The sequence below is a fragment of the Mycteria americana genome, chromosome 9 (assembly GCF_035582795.1).
Source record: "Mycteria americana isolate JAX WOST 10 ecotype Jacksonville Zoo and Gardens chromosome 9, USCA_MyAme_1.0, whole genome shotgun sequence".
In the NCBI taxonomy this organism is placed as follows: Eukaryota; Metazoa; Chordata; class Aves; order Ciconiiformes; family Ciconiidae; genus Mycteria; species Mycteria americana.
This window is the reverse complement of record NC_134373.1, coordinates 26,148,745-26,170,968: the sequence shown is the minus strand read 5'-3', so window position 1 is coordinate 26,170,968 and position 22,224 is coordinate 26,148,745. Positions and strand designations below refer to the sequence as shown.

General features: G+C 53.9%; 3 protein-coding genes across 4 annotated transcripts in view; 1 reads left to right on the top strand and 2 right to left on the bottom strand.

Moving 5' to 3' along the window:
- The window catches only part of ABCB6 (ATP binding cassette subfamily B member 6 (LAN blood group)), a 139,735-nt gene that overhangs the window by 104,103 nt on the left and 13,408 nt on the right, over positions 1-22,224 (bottom strand). The window lies entirely within an intron of this gene.
- CNPPD1 (cyclin Pas1/PHO80 domain containing 1) lies at positions 73-6,960 on the bottom strand. The gene is made up of 8 exons (XM_075512274.1): positions 6,718-6,960; positions 6,352-6,454; positions 3,664-3,745; positions 2,946-3,066; positions 2,725-2,853; positions 2,486-2,547; positions 2,131-2,248; positions 73-1,599 (listed from the first exon to the last, which is right to left on the bottom strand). The coding sequence occupies exons 1-8, from the start codon at positions 6,784-6,786 to the stop codon at positions 967-969; spliced, it is 1,317 nt and encodes a 438-aa protein (XP_075368389.1). The 5' UTR covers positions 6,787-6,960; the 3' UTR covers positions 73-966.
- On the top strand, positions 7,116-21,798 carry RETREG2 (reticulophagy regulator family member 2). Of its 2 annotated transcripts, XR_012777203.1 has the most exons (10): positions 7,116-7,484; positions 9,891-9,997; positions 14,819-14,849; positions 15,608-15,743; positions 17,087-17,171; positions 17,955-18,092; positions 18,432-18,526; positions 19,462-19,597; positions 20,348-21,138; positions 21,242-21,798. XR_012777203.1 is itself a non-coding variant. In XM_075512272.1 (9 exons), the coding sequence occupies exons 1-9, from the start codon at positions 7,123-7,125 to the stop codon at positions 21,076-21,078; spliced, it is 1,821 nt and encodes a 606-aa protein (XP_075368387.1). In that variant the 5' UTR covers positions 7,116-7,122; the 3' UTR covers positions 21,079-21,798. The 2 variants fall into 2 exon arrangements, 1 of the variants encoding a protein (XP_075368387.1); XM_075512272.1 differs by having other exon boundaries at positions 20,348-21,798.

The following is a 22,224-nucleotide window of genomic DNA, read 5'->3' as shown; positions in this document are numbered from 1 at the left end:
CACAGCTGCATCAATGGGGCTCCACAGTGGGGTACCCGTGCTGCAGCACGGAGCGGCTCAGGACAAGGCAGGTGCACAGCAAGAACTACTTTTATTGGAAGAGATTTGCATCTACAAAAGAGTGAAAAACAGGTGTAAAATCCACAGTAAAAAGAAGGGGCACAAAGAGCTGGGCTGGTCAGCAAGACAAGGTGCCTTCTCCCCGCCCCGAGGAGCAGTCAGGCACTGTTTGCTCACAGCACAGACAGCTGGGGTTTGGGATGGGGTCACAGAGCACTCCCGTTTCAAAGCACCTAACACAAGCAGGATAAGGAAGCTCAGCCTTAACCACACCCCACCACCTCCAAGCCCAGCAGGGCACAACCTTTCCCTGGGGCACAGCCACATTAGGGTCCCCTCTTGCTGTGACCCCTGTGACTCCTGAGAAGTGGCCCGGCATCCCCCAAGGGGAATTGCTACTACGGCCAGGCAGCTCAGGCTGCTTGCTCTCCCATCCTTCTACCTCCTCGCCCCTTGCCCAGGCACCCCACCTCCTCCTGGAGCACCCCGCACTCCCACTGGGGTCACTGCCCCAGCCCCTCCACCTTGCACACACAGCCCCAGCATCCTACATCCCACGCACCACCTCTGCCCAGCACCACCAAGGGCCACCCACTTGCTGTAGGAAGAGATACAACACCCCCTTGCCCTAGCACCCCAGCCCAAGGGCACCCCATTTCTACCCTCCAGCTAGTAGGTTCCCACCCCAGCACCCCAACAACAAGCTAACTCTGCCCCAACCTGTCCCAGCAACCCCCAAAGCAAAGGACAACCCTGCCCTGGGCAGGGGGACACAAATGCTGGTTTGGAAGTAACGCAGGAGCCTCCAGCCCCACGCAGCCCCAGGGACCAGGGGTCCCAGAAGTGCAAGGAAGTGAGTTGTGCCACACTAGGAGGGAAGGGGAAAGGGGCTGCTGCCCCACACTCCTAGCTGGGAAAAATGAAGCTCTTGATTCTGCTGAGATCCATGGCAGTGTGCAAGGAGCACTGCCTCAGCCCCAGGGGGTCCAGCCAGTCCTTGCGGTTGGGGGCTGCATCCCATGTGGGGCCTGCACCCGCTAAGCAGGCATGGCAGTGGAGTGCCGGAGGAACTGGGAGCACAGCAAGTCCGAAGGGGCCAGGCTGGCCGGGGGCTGCAGCGGGGACAGTACGGTTAGATCTCTCACAGGCGGTGGGTACTCTCCGGAAGGGGCCTTGTGGTGGGCTCCTGTGCTGGGCTAGATCAGGTGCCTTCGGGTAAGACAGAGCCGTCATCATGCTGCCCCACAGGTACAGCGCAGTCGCCGTGACACCCCCGTGACGCGGTTCCTCCGTTGTCTTGTTCTCCCCCAGGCAATGGGTGCTGCTGGCTGGAGAGATGTCAGGCAGCTCAGGCTGGGGCTGTTCAGGGGCTGGGGCTGGCTGGGCATCCAGGTGGCAGCTGCCCTCTTCAGGGAACAGCGTAGGCCGGGGGGCTGCAGGGCTGACGCTCCTCATGCACACGGACCTGTGCACCACAGCGACGGAGGCGAAGATGGCAGCAAAGCCGGTCAAGTACACCACACCCAGGAGGCAGGCCAGCTGCAGAGAAGGCAATGGTTAGCCCAGACCCCCCAGCAGCCCCCCACAGCCAGCTGTGATCCAGCATGGCCACGCATTGACCCAGCAGCCGTGATGGCAAATGGCACAACCACCACCAGGGCCGGATGCCTGGGAGCAGGCAGCCATGCTGCTAACAGCGGGTGCTACACAGCCTGTTCAAAGCAGGGCCTAAATGCCACAAACCAAAACGCCCCAGTTAAAACTTAACAGTCCCTGTTTAAATCCCCAGCCAGCACCCAGTTCCCTCCATGCCACCACCATGACCTTTGCAGCATGACTTGTGGGGCTGCGGTCCAGCACAGGGCACAGACTAACCCAGCACCAAGCTGCAGTGCCTCAGGCAGCACAGCTGCAAATCAGCATCTCTGGCTTCTGACAGCTTCCCTTTTCAGCAGGGAATAAACCAAGCTGCTGCTCCCAGTGGAAGAGGAAAGAAAAAAAAAAAAAAAGAAAAAAGAAAAAGTCCTGCTCCAAACCCATGGTGTGCTGCACCCCAGGTGCTGCCCTTACCTTCACCACTTGCTGGTAGAACTGGCCCAGCACGTGCTGCCACATGGACTGCTCCATGAGGACACACAGATCCGTGTAGGTAAACCAGCCACGCCACATGCCCTGCTTTTCTGCCACACTGCAGGAAAAAAAGGGAATGGTGAATGTGGCATGGACCTTCTCCATTGAAGAAGCTTCAGCACAGGCAAGCTTGGAGAAGACCCTGCTCAAGGTCTATGGAAGGGAGCTGCAGAGCCTAGCGAAGGCTCATGGGTACCCCAACCTCTTATTTCACTGCTACAGGGCTAGCTCTAAGCATGGGCAGAGTCAGGGCTGCAGGGTGGATGAAAGGCTCACCCCTACCCCACACACCTACCGTCCTTCCAGCCAGCTCAGCACTTCAAACAGCTCCCGGGGGTCTGTGTAGAGACTCCAGTCCTGTGGGGACAGCAGTGAAAGGTCAGCACAGTCAGGGCAGGCCACTCAGCATCCGGACACATCCTTCTCCATTCCTTCATGGGAGTACGTTGGGGAAAAGCAGAAATCCAGACGTCCCTTAACACCTCCTTTCCCCCATTCTGTGAAATAGTTGGCCTCAGTGACAGCCCCACTTACAATGGCGCTCAGGAAGTTCATCTCCAGTGTGTTCATGGTCTGGACGTCCACCTTCCCTGCTGCTCCCCACTCGTCATTGAACACCTCCTCCTCCTCACCCTCATCATACAGGTACTTACTAGCAACCATCTAAAAGCAGCACAAAGGAGAGAATCTCAGTCCCCCCTGCACTCCTCCAGGCCTCCCTCCAACCCAGTGACCCCCCAGCCCACACCGCTCACCATGGAGATCAGGAAGAGGTCTGAAGATGAGATCTGCTGGAGGTATTCGGGGTTCCGGTGCCGGAGTCTCTCAATGTAAACCAGTGCCAGCATCATAGAGCAGGGCGAGATGCAAGCTTCCCTGCGGGACAAGGCAAGAGCCAAGCCAAAAGTTAGATGCATGCTACAAACATAGCAGTCACCATGGCACAACTTGGCTGCTCCCTCCCCATGTAGGTAGTGGGGAGGTTTAGTAAATAAACAGCTAGATACGTCCCAGCCTTGCCAGCTCTGCGCCAGCTGTCCTGAGCTGCAGCAAGAGCAAGTGCAGGGGATGCAGGATGGAGAGCAGAAAGCCCTGGCTCCTGTTCCCAGGCACAGCCAGCTCCAAATTGGGCAGCCCTGCCTGCAGCCAGGCATGCTGCAAGGGTGTGGCTGCCGAGAGCAGAGCCAGGGTTCAGACCTGGCTGCCCGGTGAGCTGCAGATCCAGCCAGTCCAGACTCCCAGTAACAAGAGCACCCCTGCACCCCAGAGAGCAGGACCAACCTGAAGCGGGCCTGGCTGTGTCAGGAAGCCACTGTGCCTGTTGGCCTTGCCACCCGCCCCCATCTTCTCTTTGACACTAACCAGGCCTAAGCACAAAGCCAGTGCTGGCCCAGGGGACAGCAGTGAGTCACAGGTGAGACCGGAGCTCCCAGTTCTGACACGGGACATGAAGGGACAGGTTTTGCTTCTTACCGAGATACATGAGACACGTATTTCTTCTGGAGTCTGCGGATAGGGCTGGGAGCCACTTTCTGCAGCAACTCCACAGCAATATCTAGGACAGAAAAGCAACAAAAGTTAGCCCCATATGGCACAGTCCACCCCCACCAGCCCATTGAGCCTTGGTGCTTGCTCAGCCCCTCAAGTTTAATTTAAACTATGAAGGTAGGACAGGCCTTATCAGAAGTCAGGGATGAGGGAAGAACAAACAAATAGGCAGGACAGCCAGACCGAAGCAGGAAGAGGATGTGAGTGTCCAAGGCCCAGCGGCAGTGCCAGAGCCAGATCAGCATGTCTGCGTCATGGGGAATTACCGGCAGTCAGCTGCACAGAGAGGCTAATACCCTCCCCTCACCCCGCAAGACCGCAGGCAGCCCTTTCGGAGGCTTTCTAAGACCGGATGTCAACACCAGGTCTTCCCAGTCCTTTGCTCCCTTCCAACTAGCACCCTCCTCCTCCAGAGCTGGTCAGCACTGACCCAGCCTCCTCCCCACCACAGCCCTAGTGCCCCCAAGATGATGATGGACAACAAATTCATGTGAACAGGAGCCTGAAGGCACTAACAGGGCATGGAAGCAGCAATAGGGTATAACTGCAGCTCCTCATCTCAGCCTGCTTCCCCCTCACCCATGGATGTGCCTCAGCATTCAAGCGCTGAAAAGGCCAGAGACTGACAGATGCTGGCAGATGGCTTCAGCAGCTCCCGTCTCACTTCTCTACACGATAGGACCAGCTGGGAGCATCCCAAACAGCACTACAGTCTGGTGCTTGGCAAGAAGCGTTTGACAGGCAAGTCCAGCTCCCTTTTGCTGCTGAGCCCTCGGCTGACAGAGGTGAGAGCAGAGCTCACATCCCAGCAGCCTCGCATTTCCAGCTCCCACCACCACCACACCACCTCTTCTCTCCACATCCTTCCTTTCCATGTCTCTCCAGCAGCTAAGAGAACAGCTGCAGTCCCACAGGAATCATTTGCCTGACAGCAGCCACCAAGCTCAGAAACACAGTGCTCTAAGGGACCTCCCCAGGTCATTCAAGCCACACCACTGCTAGGATCCACAGCCAGGCAGACACAGCTCCAGCCACCCCATCAGCAGCTCCCAGATTCTCACACTGCTGCTGCTCTCTCTGCCCTGCTTGGCCACCCTTGTGCTGAGCAGGGACACACATACTGGCCAACACAGAGACAGCAGTAGGGCTTGGGCTTTGAGGGATATGAGATCCCCCCAGACCTTGTCCTGACACCAAACCTAACCCTTCAGCCCACAAATCCAACCCATGACAATGTGTCCTGCCCTAGAGGACACAGGAGGCAGCTGATTGCTGTCTCCATGTCACAGCCATGGCATGCTGAGGGTGGTTATGGTTGTTCCTTTCCAGAAGGAACAAACTCACTTTTCAACCTCTTTCTCCTCAGCTAGCCCCACAATGCCTCCTGCAACTGCCCCCCAATGCCAAAGACCTTTTCCAGCTCCTCCTGCTACTCTGCACTCTCCCCACAATTGCATCTATCTCATCTGAAGAGCAGTGCCATAAACTCACCATGTAGCAATGGCAGAGCTGTACCAAGACAGATGCCATAGCCCTATGTCCCATTTTTTTGACAGCAGCTAATAGCAGCTGGCACAGGAAGGCTGTAAGAGCAGGTAAGCTCGCAGTGATATTCTCTGCGCATCGCTCCTGCCCCCAGCTGCTGGAGTCGAGGGATTTCCCAGATGCAAGGCAGACTTTATAGTTAATAGCCCTCAACAGTCTTCTTCCATGAATGTGCCCTTTGAACTTTCAACACTGGTAGCGTCCTGTGGAACAGTCCCATCTCGCACCTGGGTGTGACGCCAGCCCCAAAGATGAGCCACGTGCCTCCCTTGCACCACCCGCGTCAGAACTCGTGACTCCCAGCAGTGCCCAGGCAGCTGGCTACCCTGCCTGGCCCTGCTCCGTCACCACATGCCCAGCATTCCCTTCCTCACTACGGTACATCACACGCAGCCTCTTAGTGACTTCAGACTGTTTCGCCAAAACTATCACAAGGGTTTTGAATGCAAGCACACTTCCCCACCCGCTCAATGCCCCCTGCAAGCTGTGTAAGCATGCAGCGAATGGAACCACTAATGCAACCCCACTGTGAAGGCCCTCCAACAAACCACTGCTTGCCCTTGACCGCTCGTCTCTGCCATCACCTCCACCAGCTACCTAGCCTCAACCCAGCTGTGTCCTTCTGCTCCCCCAAACACTAGTGAATCAACAGGAAAAAAGGTATGTGATCCAGACAAACACACAGCAGGAACTTGTCCCCTTGCTGCTCACAACTAGAAGCTAAACAAACTCCCTAGTACCTTGCAGAGCACAAGAAGTTGTCCAAGACACCTCTCATCAGGGACAGGGACACAGCCTTCACTGCCAAGGAATCTGCAAGCAACCTAAAGGAATCTGCACACCAGCAAGGTGCCAAAAACGCAGCAGTGGGCCAGACAGGGCAATAAAACAGAGCAGGAGCCATAAGGCTTTGGCACCCTGCCCGCTGTGCTGCGCACAGCAAGGAAGGCCGGGCAGGGGTGGGATTTGGCGCTGGGGAGGGAGCAGGTGACTTGTTGGTCTCAGCCCCTGGGCTGCTTCCAACCCCCTTGACTCAGCATTCCCATCTGGGGACACTCAGCAACCCACCTGCCACGGGGCTGGAGAGATTATCCAAGCTGCAGTCTTTGTCCCAGCCATAATAGAGCCGCTTCCGCACTCTCTCGCTCAGCTGCTGGTGCCTGGGCAGGAACTGCAGGCAGACAGGGGAAACGTGAGAAAAGCCCTGAGCACTCCCCATACCGGGCTCTCCACCTCAATCCAGCTTAGGGGTACGATGGGCCGGGCAGGGCCCCCAGGAGCTCAGCCAGAGGCCCGGGTGTGCGGTCACACGGGGCTCTTCGGGGCCAGGGTTTAAGGAGGGAAGACCCCAGGGGCCTGCAGAAGTGCGGGGCTGGGGACAGGTTGGGCCGGGGACACCGGGCACCACCAGGAGTGTCCCAGGGGAGCACTCACCGTGAACTCCTGGAAGCCGCTGAGGGAGAAGGTGCCCTCCTCGTCCAGCAGCAGCCCGTCCAGCTCCATCCCGCCCGCCCCCGGGGCAGGGGCTGTTGAGTCCCCTCCGGGGGTGCCGGGTCGGCTCCGAGGCCGGGTCCCCTCCGATAGCCGACAGGTGCAGACCCCGCTCCGAGGGCGTAGGGCTTGTCCCCTCCGGGGTGCCGAGCCGCTCCGAGGCCGAGGCTGGGTCCGGTGACCGGAGCGGACGCCGCAGAGCCGCCACTAGGCCCACTCTTGCCGCCCTCCTTCCTCTTCCGGTGCAGGGGGAGTTGCCTGAGGCGCGCCTGCGCAGAGCGCCCGCCGCTCCCGCCCCCTCAGGGCGCATGCGCCGCCGGCCCCTCCCCGCCGCGGGGCGGGCTGCGCATGCGCGCGGCGCCAGCGGCCGCCGGTCCCCGTCAGGCGGTGCCGCCCGCCCGGGCCGGTGCAGCGCTCCCCCCCCCCCCGCCCCCCCCTCCGCCCCCGGCGGTGACAGCGGCCCCTCCCTCCCCTCCTCCCTCCCCTCCCGTAGCCATGGCGAGCGGCCGGGCCGAGGAGGCAGCGGCGGCGGCGGCGGCCGAGGAGGAGGAGGAGGAGGCGGCAGCGGCGGCGGCGGCGCGGCTGGCGGCGGCGCTGCGGCAGCGGCTGCGGGGCTGGGAGGCGGCGCTGGCGGCGGCGCAGCGGCTGCTGGTGTGGGAGAGGCCGCTGCACAGCCTGGTCACCGCCGCCGCGCTCGGCGGGGCCCTCTGGTGAGCTGGGGCGGGGGTAGGCCGCGGGGGGTCCGGGCCGGCAGCGGGGCCTGCCCCGCCGAGGCCGCGCGGGCTGTGCGGGCGGCTCTGGCAGCAGCCGGGCGGCTGTCGGGGTGCCGCTCGTCCTGCCCGTGGCGGTGGCGTGCGGCCGCCTGTGAACCTTCGGGGTCGATGGCCATCCCCTCTGGGCTGCCTACGGCCTCTATTTCTGCAGCAAAGCTGATGGCAGCGGCACCCCGTAACGCCGTGGCATGTGCTTAGCCAGGAGTAACCGTGCTGTTTTCCTCCGACAAGTGTAAACGGGCCCCTCCCTGAGGGGAGAAAGTGCCAAGAGCTTGGGCAGAATTTGCCCCGTGATAATAAAATGCAGCTGGGCCCAACTGGAGGCTTGCCCAGGCACGTTTCTGGTTAATTTTTGCATCCGTGCTTTATCGGTTCACTTCACCCCATAATCGCAGTCAGTAAGCCCCATGGCCTCCCGCAGCAGCAGGCTGCCTTATGGCATTTTATTTAAGCCGTTCTGCTCGTTAATCTTTTTCTGAAGGGTGCTGATTTTTCGCGTGAAGGCCGAGGCCACTCGGTTTGGGCGTGAGCGTATTCCCCCTGCCCTGCCTTCCCTTCTCCCCTGCCTCTCGGGCAAGGCAGCAGCACGAGGAGCCGGGAGTGTGAGTGGCAGAGCCCAGCTGTGGATGGGAATGAAAAACATCCTGTTTGTTTGTATAAACAGTGAGTCAGTTTTACTGGCAAAAAACACTCTCAGCCAGCAGCTTTCCCAGCAGAAAAGGTCAAAACTGGCCAGGGAAAGAGTTAAACATTGGTTGCAGATGATATAGGAAGGGACAGACTGAAGTCAGAGAAGGGGAAAGTATGTGACCAAACAGCCTCTGAGGAGGCCACTTACATTCTGCTCCCTCATCCATATGATTACCAGAGGCGTACATGGTAGCTGGGTGCTTAAATGGTTTTGGACTCCTCTACCAGCTGGAAAGGTCTGAATGCAGAGCTTTGAAGTTAGTGGGAGGGGGAGAGGCGTGCCATGAGATGGCAGGGGTGGTAGACAATGATGGCTAAGGGACTGTGTGTAAAAAGGTCGAGAGGAACAAAGAGTGCCCAGAATATGGGACAGTAGAGAGAGATTTAAATATCACGGAGGGGGAGGAATTATTTACAGTCCCATGGAGGAATCAGCCAGCATCCTTCAACTGCAATCCATAAATGATGTGGAATAGGAGGAAATTCTTCCAGAGCTGACGTGTTAAGCTACGGAATTGTTCTCCCATGAGAATGGATAAAAACGTTGTTGTTTAGGTCATTACAGGTCCTGTAAGCCCTTGGAAAGTGTGCGGCTTTCATTCTGTGCTGCCCAGTGAGACAGATCTCTCTTCTAAGTCCTCTGTCCCTAACTGTGGCTTGGCAGGGAGCACAGCCCTTCCTTGCGCTGCACAGTGAGATGCTCTCCGATTCTGATCAGTTTGGTGCATTTGAGATTAGTTATTGGCAAATACTTGCTGAAGAGGAGCAAGGTAAAATAGCGGAGTGGCTCTTCCTTTCTGGAAAGGAGTTTTCATTAAAGGAGAGAGGGTGAATGCATTTTCCCAGCAGTTGCTTCTGGAGAGGCTTAAAAAGAGAGCTCCTCTGAGCTGGCGGGAAGTGCTGATGCTCTTGTTTGGACAAAAGGAGGAATGTACACAGCCACGGCTGGCACAGTTGCCACACTGGGACCTTTGCTGTTGAATCTGTGTGGAGTGGGGAGATAAACTCTTTGATGGTGGGATTGCGTGTCTATGTGTGAGTAGTATTGTGTGAGCTGGTGTTTGGCTCAAGCCAATGTGTTGTTGAGGGACATGAAAGGTTTTATGATAGAGTCAAGTGAGCAACTAAACCATTTAAGTGCTAGGCTCTGATTAAGCAGGGAGAGGTTTGTGATAGAAGAACAGGTATCTAGAAGCAGGTGCAGAATGTGTTTTGGTGCTACCTGCGGGTAATGCTGGACCTTGTGATGACAAATAGGATGCAGGTTTTCCTCAAACAGGCTGATTCTCAACCAGTCTTCTGCTACAGCAATCTGTATTTACATTATCTAGACCCTCCACCTTGAGGATTCGGAAGGACTTGTACTGTACGAGGGAGCATTAGCCTTGTTTTACAACTGAAGGAGGAGCTCAGGAGCAGGGGAGGAGAGTGCTGGGAGATGGCAGGTAGTCAGCTGTCTGGTGGTGGGCAAAGGCGCCATTTGAGAACGTGCTGTGGCGGGGGTGGGTGTCTGCGGAGTGCAATGCTTGCTGCAGTGGCCAGTAGCAGTTGGATGTTTCTGCTCTGCCGTACACTGAGCCGTATCTGTTTGCTCATCAAGAGCAGTAACTTGCTGCCTTTTTCCTGCCTAACAATTTCTCATTTGATTTCTAGGTTGTTTTCCTCCACCTCCCTGAGACCCCTCTTTCTCCTCAGCATGTCCCTTCTTGGCATCCTCTTGCTGGAGAGGTGGAAGCCCAGGTTCCTGTTTGATTTCTCAGGTATGTGATGAGTAGCACTGTAGCTAGTGACACAGTTCTAGAGTTACCAGCTGCTGGGCTATGGCCACAGCCGGTCCTTTCCTTCCTGTCTCATAGGTCCTGTAAGCCCTGTTCCTACTGCAACTGCAGGCTTTGGTACTGGTGCTGCTTCTTGCCTATTTGTGTCAGAGTATTAGGATACATCCTAATACTCTGGGCATGGGGAGAATTGCTCCCAGTGCTGAGAAGTTCTGGGAGTAGCTCATTTTGAGAGTGACTAAGGCGCCCCAGCTAGCTTGTCAGGGAAGCTGGTGACAGGGATGATGCAGTGTTTCTGCTGTGTCCTTTCTCTCCTGCAAATGCCATGGCGAAAAGATCGTTCCAGGTCTGAGCATATATGGCCAGCTGAGCTGGGGGAAGGAAATGGGGGGATTGAAGTGTGTTGGTTTTAGTTAAGTGCAGCATGGGCTTACGCCCTGAAAGAGGCACAGCAGATGAGAGGCACTTCTCCTTGTGGCAGGTAGCAGAGTGGATGATGAGGTCTGACAGCAGGGACAGTTAGTGTATTGTACCTGTACTGAACAGCATCTGGTCTCCAGCTAATCAGTGGGTCAGATCACTTGGCTTATCTTTCCCATTTATTGAAGGGTCATTGCCAACATTAGACACAAAAGCAACAAGAGGAATAGCCTCATAACGATGATAGGCATGGATTGGCTGCTGTCTGCTTTGAGTGCCTCCTTCACTGGAGTTTATTAAATGACTGGGCCTAGACCTGCCTACTGCATCTACTGCTGCTGTTCAAAGGCAGCTCAGGGCCCTCCATCCCAGCCCCCCTACTCTAGGGAGGGTTTCTGAAAGAAAGCTCCTCTATATGTGTGTTTGTAAGGTGCCCTTTATTTGACCTAAAAGGGTACTGACTTAAAGGGTGCTTTCACAGAAGTCCTGATAAGATTAGATATGTTTCAGCTGTAGTCTTGAAACTGTTTGCTTTGTGTGGTTCAGGTAACTAGGCAGCCAAACTGGACTGGCCAATTTAATTTCCTGCTTATTTGCATTGGTTTTTTACAGGAATAGTTTAAAGCCAACCCAAAACATCTCACTTGAAACGTGTCCAGAAATGCAAACGCCTGGTGTCCGATACAGAATGGTGTCATTGACTTAGGTGGGGGTAGAATCGCTCCAGCAAGTGCCAGGCCTGTAAAACTTGTGTTATCACAGAAGAAATAGGAAATCCATACTGAAATCAATTTATATGATGGAGAGCAGTGAGGAATAAAAAAAAAACAAAAAAACCAAACAAAACAAGACACCAGGGGTTAGGCTAATCCTGTGTCATCAGCTCTGCAAGAAGTCAGTGCACATCCTACTGAGCCGCTCCTCAGTGATGTTCTTCCCCATATTTCACTCCTTGCTGCTTTTCTGCTTCTGACAGCAAAGAACAGGGACACCTTTCTGATGTGCCTGGTTAGGTCACAGCCCTGATTTCGACATGGTCCACTGGACCGTGTTTCCTCAGCCTCCACAAGGAAGAAGCGTTCCTGAGGGGCCTCCTGTTGAACTGGCACTGCTGAATACTTAGGGGTTCTTGTATGGCTCTCGCTTCCCGCTGAAGCAGAGCTGCAGCTTTGTGGCTTTCCTCCTCAGTGCTTCCTGTAAGCCTTTCCTGGAGATTTTGGAAGTAGGTCAGTACCACACCTTCAAGAGTCAGCACGTATATACACAAACCTCAGCTTGTGGCAGTTCTGTATGTCTCGGGTGACTGCTTATAACATCACTTCTGAAGGAATGCTAAAACCTCAGCATGTATTTTGCAGTTACTCACACACTGTGATCAGGGACGCACTAACAGCAGCAAGATGCACAACCTTTTTAGGTCCTGTCAGAAGGGACTGCATATTTTCAACTCCCACGCAGGGTATTTTCTCCATATGTAACCACCTCTACGTGGGGTTCCACTTAAATATTGTTTAAGGACTTAGGAAGCACCTCTACTTTCTCCTGAAACAGGTATCAAGTAGGGATGTTTTCTATACTGTTGTTTGGCAGCTGTGTTTTGGTCAGTGTAGGAGAGTCTAGTGTGGAAGAGCTTTAGCAAAGCCTGCATTGTAACTGAATGCTGGTACTCCTTAAAAAGGGCCCCTGCTTTCTAGCTAAAGTTTACACACAGATGAAGAATGCCTCTTGGGGAAGTGTTGAAAACCTGTAAGAGCCAAGGAATCCATCAGCGATAATTTGTCAGTACCAACATATAACCTAAACTCTTCTGCAGCTGACTGGTCTCCCAGAAGAGTCTGGTGTATGTCAAGTGGTTTGTATTAATCCACAGTCCGGTGTGAAATGCCGACAGCAAGATTTCAGACGATTATTGATGATCTGAGGCCAGCTCTGGGTGTCCTGCTTGCTGGCTTAGTTGTACCAGTGCTGGACAGTATTGCAGCACAGGTTGGAGTTAAGCCTTACCTAAGTGAACATGTCTTGTCAGAAATATTCTAGGTTTTTTGTGGTTGGGCTGTTCTTCCAACTGGTGTAAGACTCCAGTGCTTTGGGATGGACCGCAGACAGATTACTACAGGAAGCAAGATACTGTTGATTTTAAAGCCAGCTTGTGTTTTGCCAGATAGTTGAAATCACGTGAACATGCTGCAGCCTGCTGAAATGTTCTGCAGCTCCCCAAAGTGTCTCTGAAACCTTCAGAAGCAACTGAGGAGAATTGTTTCACTCCCTCTGCTGGTGTATTTTGGATGGCTTGGATTACTGCAGCCAGTTGGAGAGGAGTGGGGTTCCTGTGCCATCCCGCTTGCTGTGTTGCTGGCACATCTGTCCAGCAGAGTATGGCGAGCATCCCAGCACCTCTGTCCAGTAGCTGGTACAACCATTATAGCCAGCCATCACAGATGGGCCAGTGCCAAATGTAATTTATTCGGTGATTTAGTGCAGGTAGTAGATGCGGTTTTGAGATATAGCTGGATTTCTGCATGCTGCAGTTAAGCAGCTTTAGACTCCTGAGCACAATAACAAAATACAGCAATGGCGGTTGTGCGAGAGAAGCAACCGCCCCATGGGGGTGGAGCTGCATCCATAATATTCACTTCGCACCCGTGCTCCCTTTGTGAGCAGTGCTTGCTAGGTGCCCCAGCTGCTGTGCCGAACAGTCATGGGCAGAGGAGCGGATGGGCAGCCCAGTCTGAGAGCAGTTGACTCCTCTTGTCAGGCCTGATTACTGGAAATCTGGGTCACGCTCTCAAAGAATCGCCTCCTCCCCTGGGCGGATGGCCTCCCGCTCCACTGCACTGTGCGAGCCGTCTGGTGCAGTGCCTGCAAAGGTAGGAGGAGTCTGACATAACTTGGCCCAACGTCCTGTGTCTTGGGAGAATGGTGGCAAGGCTGCTACAAGCAGTTGCTCTCTTCTGCGGCTTGAACTGGAGGCTGAAGTCTCACAGGGTGTTGGCAGTGACAGATGTTCACCTCTTCTGTGTGTTTCCCTGGGGCAGTCGTTGCCACTCTTGGGCTTTGCGTCTGGCTGATGACTCCAGGGAGAATTCAAACCCCTTTTTGCTCATATTGCATTTTTAAGCCTGTTTCCAACAGGTAGCCTGGACTTTGAACATAAACTCCCTACCTTTGTTTTAGTCCTGTTTACGTGGTGACGTGCAGTGTGGGGGATAGGGTCCCACTGATTTTTTAGAACCTCTTGGACGGCCTGAACCAAGTTTGCTGTTGGCCAGACAGCATCAAAGATGTATCCGTCCCTACCAGCTTCAGGACATTAGGCTGACAGGTAGAGGAGGGTAGACCTCAAGGGGCCTTTACAGCATGATCAGAGCGTCTTAAACACAGGAGACTTACAAAGACTGTGTTGCTGCAAGAGCTTTGGTTAAGCCCTGTACACCCCCAGACACTAGTCAGCCAGCCAGGACACCCAAATCCATGAGCATCCAGGCTCATGAGTTCCAGTTGTCATAGAAATATTTGGGTTTTTTTTTCCTCTATCTAAAGGCAGAGCACAATCATATGTGAGCTCTGCCATTGAAACACTGCTCCTCCCTTCAGTACTGCATGGAGTAGGTCCCTCTTGGATCATCACTGGGTTGGGTGCAGAGAGGAATGGGAGAAGCTTTCCCTCGCACTTATCCAGACTGCCAGACCTTAGGTATGTAGTTATATCTGTGCCTGGCACAAAGGGCTGTCAGGGGACATAAAAGAGCCCTAAAATTAGATAATTATACACAAGACTGCTGTTTGTTACTTAATTCCGTGGGAAAGGATAGAGACAGCAGGGAGATCTCTGGCATTTGTACACAAGCATCCTGGCAGGGACTGTGGTCTGGGCGGGTCAGTGGGAAGTGCAGCTCAGACCTGCTAGTGCCATGCTGAGCTCCGAGGTGGGAGCTGAAGCTTTGCCCAGCTCAGGGACCATGCTGGCAGTCCTCTGTGAATGATAAGGGCTAGGCAGCTACCCCGGGGATAGCACTGCCCAGATGTGTGGGATGCCAGGGCGAGCTGTACAGTCCCTGCAGCGGAGACCACACGTGCTAGTGGCAGGGTGCACCTTGGATATGAGTGTCATGCCGCGTGTTTGTCAACACAAGTCGCAAGGTGTGCTGGGGCACCCTGAGACCGGTGCTCTGGCTGCTCCAAGTCTCCAGGCATGCTTCACTGAAGCCTGCACAGCTCAGACTCCAAGCCAGTGATTCCTGCTTGCATGAGAGCACGAAGAAGGTCCCCAGGGTGCACCCCTAGCTAAGGATGATACATCTCCAGCTCTGCTTTGTTCAAGTGGTAAAAATGTCAGGTTGTATTTTTCACTTGGCTGACTAATCTGCTGTGTTCTCTCTACAGCACAGCCATCGGAGGAGCCGGGAGGGGAGAGGTAAGCTCACTGATGTGTTCCTTGGTGAGAGGGGAGAGTGGACAAGCCTTAATTTAGTGTGGTGACCTCACCTGCCCTTTTTGCTGTTGTTGATAGACTGCATGGCTCCTGCTGTGAAACAATGGTAGCAGTTTCTCCTGCACTGGGAGCTGCTTATCAGCTCAGGAGCCACAGTTTGAGACTCTGGGGAAAGCTAATGTTCTTTCAGCAGCAATAAAGGTCAAGTGCTTCTGATGTTAGGAACTCTTGAGTTTCTTCCCTGGTTCTATCCTGGACTATTTTAAGAATCCTCCAGAGAGAAGGAAATCCCCAAGACTGACTTTTGCAGGCCATATGGTGCTGTCTGTGGTGGCGTAGCTTGCATCCCATGCTTGGCCATGGTTTTAGGTCTGAGCAGCACACTCTGGCTACCTTGGACTTGGTGCCAGAGGAGGCCACGTGACTAGTTGCACCTCCAGCGCTTCTGTCTGCATGGCTTTGAGTAAACCGCTTTGCATCTTGGGCCTGTGGCATGGGGATGCTGTGGCATGGTGTCTGCTGCTACTGCTTGGCTCAGGTGTCTCTTGGCTCTCTTCCTGATTAAAGGAAAAAAGTATCTCCAAATCAAGCGTCTTCCATAGTTCAGTTGAAGATGCAGTCAGTATTGTCAAGCCGTTGGTAGGGATCTCCACTTCCCAGTGCAGCTGTTCCCCCACCCTCCCCCCCCAACAAAACAGACCATGTTCAAAGATTGTCTTCTTGCTCTTGTCTGTCTCTAGTGAGGGGGTGACTTCAGGGGCACAACCTCACCTGCTCAGTGTCCCTGAGCTGTGCCACTGCCTGGCAGAGAGCTGGGTCACCTTCAGGCTGTACCTGCAGGAACTGCTACAGTACAAGAGGCAAAATCCTGCCAAGGTAAGCTGGAGATACCTACTCTTCTGTGCAGGGGCTTTTCTTTCCACTACTAGTGGCCTAGGAGATGGAAGAATGTCAAATCAGTATTTTTACATTTGCTATCCCTGTTTAACATTTGCTGTTTGTTCCTTTCAGACTTTGTGCCATGGGAGGCTTAAATAATGAGTAATTTGCTTCCAGTATTTGTAAACTGGAGCTGAACTTAACCCCTTCTGTGAATGGCTAGCTATACTTAGTTTTATTTCTTAGCATGCAAAGGAAGCTCTTAGATTGGGAGTGGGGAGAAAAAAGGGGAGCCTACAGTCTCCTCCCCTTTCACAGGCTCCATTCAACCCTTTAAACTGGTCCTACCTATTTTGCTAGCCAAGATTGTAGCTAGCTGAGTCCAAATGCAGCGGTGTTTCTGAGTGCATGGAAACTTGTCGTAAACCATGTTCTGATGGCTGTGGTGTGTGTTGTTTGGAAAGGGTTTGTAGACAGGAGTTGCCTTGGCATCACAAAAAGTAGGGCAGACCAGCCAGGATTGTATCAGGCTTGCTGGGGTCCAGTGTGCCAAAAGGAGTGGGTTTCTATCACTCCTCTTCTGTTAAAACACTGTCCCAACTACAGGGAGTAGGAGACCAGGACCAAGATGCCCATGAAGCGTGAGTTCATTGGGAGCAAAGCCCTTTAGAGGGCCCTAGCTTTTGTAGACCCTTTCCATTATGAATGAAACTCCTCACTGCTGGATTTAGTCAATCTTTGAACCCATGCCCTGGCTTGCAGGGTGTCTGTTCTCACTCTTCCCCCTCCCCAGGAGAATGCAGGACAAGCCATCAGGGCTGCACCATTATACTTCCACTTATTCCAGAGGAGGAAGGTCCTGGTCTGGTGGGAGCGTGGGTTCTGCTAATGCTTCTGCCGGCTGGTTTATTGCATAGCAGTGGCACAGCATCTGGTGACTCTTTAACAGCTTCCTGTCTGTCGGGACAGTACAGACTTCTCTTAAAGTGCTGAGCTCTGCAGGAGAGATGTAGTCTAAAATGGCAATTTGCAATATCCCATCCTAGCCTCAGGGAATATAATTTACTTCATAAAGAACTGTCCAATAAAGTTTTGATTCATTTTATTGGGGTCTTGGGTTACCTTGATCTTCCTGCGCTTGAACCTCTAATGCTTACGTCTTAACCCAACCAAGCTGTCTGAGTTGTGATTGTCAGCATCTGAATGTACTCAGTGCAAAGCTGGTGTACTGACTTTATTAGGAGCATCCCTCATTTTGCTCTAACTGGGTTTCCTGCACTGGTTGCATAGATATATCTCTGCCTCTTGTCACTTCTGTTTGTTCCTCTCTCTTCCTTCAGTTCTGCATGAGTGTCTGTTCAGGCTGCCTGATTCTGGCTGTAGTTGGACACTATGTTCCAGGCATAATGATCTCCTACATCATTTGTGAGTATAAGCAGCTCTCTTGTCTGACTTAAGCTGAAACATGACCTAACTGTGCTATTGATATGCTGGTAGAAGCATATTTGTGGTTTTCTTGAGGGGATGGGTGCTAGATTATTAATCAATACAGGCAATGTGTGCTCCAGCAAGTCTCTTAAAGCTTTAAGCGCGTGCATGCAGTACAACTGCAAAGTCAGGAGAGGGAGCCGTCGCTAAAACATTGCTTTCCTCTTCTACCCACAGCTGGGGCTGTGCTGGTGAGGTCCCAGAGAAGCAGAAACCTGCAGTGTCTCAGTTCCTAGAGTGGGCAAATCCATATCGAGGGAGCTGTTAAAGAAGCTGCATGTTTAGCAAATAAGATCTTTTTCACTGCATTGTGAGTCCCTGCTAACTCTGAAGACTGTTCAGGTGGTCTGCTGCTGGTGCATCTAAGTATGAGCTCTATGCTGCTACCCTTATAAAAGTTTTGGTGGTTTTTAGTTTTAATCACCTCATTTCAGGGCCTCTATTGCATGTTGGGGCTGGGATGCAGTGGCTGAAGAGGAAGGCTTACGCTTCATCTTAACATCCTTATCCTAACAGAGGTCTGTTAGGAAAACCTGGTTAATCAAGCAGCTTTGGAATGAGTAAGAATAGCCATGGATGAGGATTTTAGGCAGAGTCAGATGGGAAAGCAAATGCCGTTCAACCGCGCTTCCCTTGATGCAGAGTTTCTCGCTGGCGCCCCGTAAAGGGTTGGGTTGTGCTTGGTCTGTCTCTCACACTCCCCGCATCCTGTGTTCGCAGTGCTCAGCATTCTGCTCTGGCCTCTGGTAGTCTACCACGAGCTGATCCAGAGGATGTACACGCGTTTGGAGCCTGTCCTGATGAAGCTGGACTACAGTATGAAGGCAGAGACGCTGCACCACAAGCATGAGAAGAAGAGTAAGGACCCAACTTCGCTCTGACTTTTTCTGGTGCCGTACTCCCAGGGTGGAGCCCTAGCAAAGGGACAATGGGAGAGCAGGTCTGCCAACACTGCGTGGTGAAGGCTGCAGCGGAGCAGGGGAAAACGGGCTGAATCTTGAGGTTATGGGGAGAGCAAATGGGCAGATGATTCTGGGAACAGCAAATGAGGGCAACAGATTACAGTTGTCTCTGGGAACCTTGGGCTTCTGGGAAACCTGTGCAGTTTCAGAGGGTAGTAGAAGTAGTGGGAAAGTGGTGTATAAAGCCATAAAATGCCTTTGGTCTCACGTAAAGCCTTTCTTCTCTTTCTCATAGAGCGACAAGGGAAGAGTGAGCCTGCAGCAGGTGATGAGCCAACAGCAGAGACGGAGAGTGAGAGTGAGGCAGAGCTGTCGGGCTTCTCCCCAGTGGTAAGAGCACAAAGAGCTGTGCAGGAACCAGTCCCTCCTCTCTGGTCTGTAGCAGCTTGCGAGCCAAGGGGTGGTCTGAGTACAGCTGCACTGATAACGAGCAGCAGAGCAACAAGTCACTTCTTTGCAGAATCCCAAGGGGAGAAGGTTATTAGTTTGACGAAGGCCGTTGTCTCCAATCTGGGTATTGAGATTTCAAGGCCGCAGGGCTGGTGATGCAGTAGCAGGACAGGGTGAGCCATGCTCCAGCCTCCTGCTGACCTGCGGGATTGCTTTGAGGATTACACTTCATGCTTAGGGAGTGCGAGTGTCTCCTAAAGAAGTCAATGGTCCTGGTGTAATGTGCAGAGGCTCCTCACCACTGGAAAAGGGAGATGAGCAGCACTGGTGTCTCTTACACAGTTCCTGGCTCTCAGTCAGACTGGGTGGGACCTTTCCATATGTGCACCACAGAAATGGACCAAAGTGTCTTCCTTTACAGGAGCTCTGGGCATGTAGCTGGGCTCTGATGGGAAGCTTCAGCTTCCAAAGGAATGCAGATACTTGAACCACTGCTACTTGTAGAAGGCTTGATTGGCCCCAGCATGAATGCAAAAGGGAAAGGGTGTTTTGCTCCTTGGTGATCCCAGGAGAGGAAGAAGAATCAAAGCCTTCTGAGACTCCTGCAGGCTGATCCCATCTTGTGCTGGCTCTTTTGGGTTCTTCACTGTGGGCAGGCAAGGCTTCAGGCAGTGAATTATTGCAGGAAAGCCAGTGAGCTGAGACTGTCCTTCCTGGCAGTGCAATGAGGACCTTGCCCAGCCCCCTCCTGCTTTCATACCATCCCTGTGCAGAGTCTTTCCAGCAAAGAACTTCTGCCTGGAAGCTCTGGTTTGTGCGGCAGCACGGGTAGTCAGACACTGAGGAATTTGTCCCTCTGCCTTCATCCCGTGCAGGTGGATGTGAAAAAGACTGCCCTGGCACTGTCAATCACAGATTCTGAGCTCTCTGATGAGGAGGCTTCCATCCTGGAGAGTGGGGGCTTTTCTGTCTCAAGGGCTACCACCCCACAGCTGACGGACGTTTCTGAAGGTATGTGATGGGACGCTTCACTGCCTTCCTGATCCCGAGTGTTTTGTCCCAGAAAAAATGTCCCTCCAAATACAGGGAGAGGACCTAGCTATTTGCAGGGGGAAGAGCATTAAAAGGAGGGGCAGTAATAGCAGCACAGCATGCCCTGGCTTCATGGCTGATCATGAGCTGGTCCTGAGTGGACATCTGCCTCTGATTACTGCCCCACAAGACAATGTTCTCTTGTCACTCCAGCAAGGGAGCAAGGCCATCCACAAAGTCCTGCAGAAATAATTGCATTGTATAGTCACACGCCCGTATATGATGCTGCGTGAGACAGGTCAGACACCCCACCCTGTCAGACTTAGAAGCTCAGAGAAAGACTGGTTAGTGGTGAGGAACGTGAAGGTGACTGCTCATATGTGGTCACTTGAGTGTCTTCGGAAGAACAGGCACGTGATGTGCTTTAAGCACAATTTCCCTGACCCTGTGGGTTTTAGTGGAGGCCTCTAGGCACAGAGCGTGAGCAGGAGAAGGAAGTCCTCTCTGAGTACAGAGCACATAGAACAGGATGAGAAAAGGGACGGTCCACGTGAGTCATGCCACTGGGAGAAGGGAATAACTGCAGACCCCTTCCTGCTATGCTCCCAGAGCTGGGAGGATGCCTAAAAGTGAGCCCTGGTGTGTCAGCTGGGGGGGGAGGTGAGTGGGAGGCGTTAGTGCCCTGGGTTGAGGTGAGGGGACCTGCGCCTTAATGCTGGTGCCTTTCAGACCTGGATCAGCAGAGCCTGCACAGTGAGCCAGAGGAGTCATTTTCCAAGGACCTGGCAGAGTTTCCCTCCGTGGAAGAATATCATTCCAGAGACCTGGGACCACAGAGTGATGAAGATGCGTTTGGTGTGCCTCTGGGTCCTGAGCTTGCCCACGCTGCCCGTGAGCTGGACTCGGCAGAGGAGGCGGCCGCGGACTCTGACCTCTCCATCCTTCGCCTAGCGTCTCCTCTCCATTTTGTAAATACGCACTTCAATGGGAGCGGGCAAGCGGCAGGAGGCAACGCAGAGCCAAAGACTGTCCCTGCCCCAGGCCTGGGCATCTGCATTGACACACTGAGCGAAGAGATCGTCACCACTGCCATCACCACGGCGGTGCAGAACACCCTCTCTGCCCTGCTGCGGTCCTCGGAGGCCAGCGAGGGGCCCTCCCTCTCCGAGTTCCTGCCCACCGAGCCCGAAGAGAAACTGAGCTTCCAAGCACAGCTATCAGAGACCGAAGTGGTGGAGACAGAGACAGCAGCTTCACCGGAGGATGAGGAGGAAGCAGATGACTTTGAGCTACTGGATCAGGGGGAGCTGGAGCAAATGGATGTAGAGCTGGGGCTTGGAGAGGAGCAGGAGGCGCAAGAGTCTCCTGCCGCCCCGGCTCCCCCCTCTCCCACACTTGCTGAGCTGCCAAAGCAAGGAGATGAGGAGGAGGCAGTGATGGCAGCAGCATCTATGTCTTAGGTCTTCTTCATGCACCCCCTTTTCCTCCATCATCACTGGAAAGAAGGAAGAACTCACACGGTGAACGTGCAGTGGGTTTTTAGATGTTTGTGTTGACTGGGATGGAAATGCGTCAGTGTTAATGTGCTGTGTCTGGAATAACAAATCCTTTCCATCCTTCTAGAGCCCGGCCTTCGCTGGCTGAGCGGGAGACGCCCCTGCCCTGCGGCTGGGGAGGAGCCAGCTCCTAGAAGCCTTATGCCACAATCAAAACACCAACCCCAGCAAACGCTTCCTAGTAATGGTGCAGTATTTTGGTCTGTCTTCTGTTTGTCTTTTGTTTTGCACGCAGAGTACCGAGCTAGCTGTAGCTGCTGCTAATACCCACATCCCCAGTAGGACATATGCAATCTTATTTTATTGGGTTTTTAAATGGCTAAAAGTGTAAATAATTTTAACTTTCATTGGTTTCGTTTGGGTGCACAGTCTAACGTGGCTCTCAGGGGCTAGGGAAGGGTAAAGGGGTCTTTGGAGGGGAGGGTAGCAGTAAGGGGACAAAAGCGGACGGGCACTGTGCAGCGAAGAGACCCCTCCTGCGGACCGTTACCATCTTTCACGTCGCTGCCGGAACAGGGGGTCGGGCGATACCTGGGTTTTTTCCCTGTCTGATTTGAGTTCTGCTACTGGGTGGCTGTGGAGTTTTTTGCAATCAATGAAATTCGCTCCTGGCCCTGTTCAGTACTCCCGTTTCTTCCTGCCGTGGCCTCTCCCGGGCATCTCTCGCCGTCCGCACCACTGACCCTGCCGGCACCCCTTCTGTGCTGGGTCGGGCGTCGTAGCATGGCACCTGAAGACTTTGAAGTGGCTTGAAGAGAGCCAGGAGCTCTGTTTCACAGCGGAGGATCGGCGTTTTGTGCCTCTTCTGGGGCTGGGGAGGGCTGGGCTGGGGCAGGGGACGGGACGGGACGGGACGGGAGGAGAAGGGTGGAGGGGAACTCCCCGAGCTTCAGTGTCCCCTTTGGGCAGTCCCGCCTCTCGCCAAGGTCCCGGCTGCCCGTCCTGGGCTCCCCCTTGCCCGAAGCCTTCCCCCCGCCGGGGCGGGTCTCCCTGGAGCCCCCCCGTTAGCCGCCCTGCCGGCGGCTGCTCCCGGAGAGGGGGAGCGGGCCG

What these genes read in the sequence shown, in the direction of transcription:
- CNPPD1 (XM_075512274.1), bottom strand. Translation starts at nt 6,786, where the DNA reads ATGGAGCTGGACGGGCTGCTGCTGGACGAGGAGGGCACCTTCTCCCTC. An exon ending in CTGAGCTGGCTGGAAGGACG is followed by an intron (nt 2,249 to 2,485) that starts GTAGGTGTGTGG and finishes TTTTTCCTGCAG; the next exon opens with TGTGGCAGAAAAGCAGGGCA. An exon ending in TCTACCAGCAAGTGGTGAAG is followed by an intron (nt 1,600 to 2,130) that starts GTAAGGGCAGCA and finishes CCTTCTCTGCAG; the next exon opens with CTGGCCTGCCTCCTGGGTGT.
- RETREG2 (XM_075512272.1), top strand. Translation starts at nt 7,123, where the DNA reads ATGCGCGCGGCGCCAGCGGCCGCCGGTCCCCGTCAGGCGGTGCCGCCC. An exon ending in GCGCTCGGCGGGGCCCTCTG is followed by an intron (nt 7,485 to 9,890) that starts GTGAGCTGGGGC and finishes TTTGATTTCTAG; the next exon opens with GTTGTTTTCCTCCACCTCCC. An exon ending in AATGATCTCCTACATCATTT is followed by an intron (nt 17,172 to 17,954) that starts GTGAGTATAAGC and finishes CTGTGTTCGCAG; the next exon opens with TGCTCAGCATTCTGCTCTGG.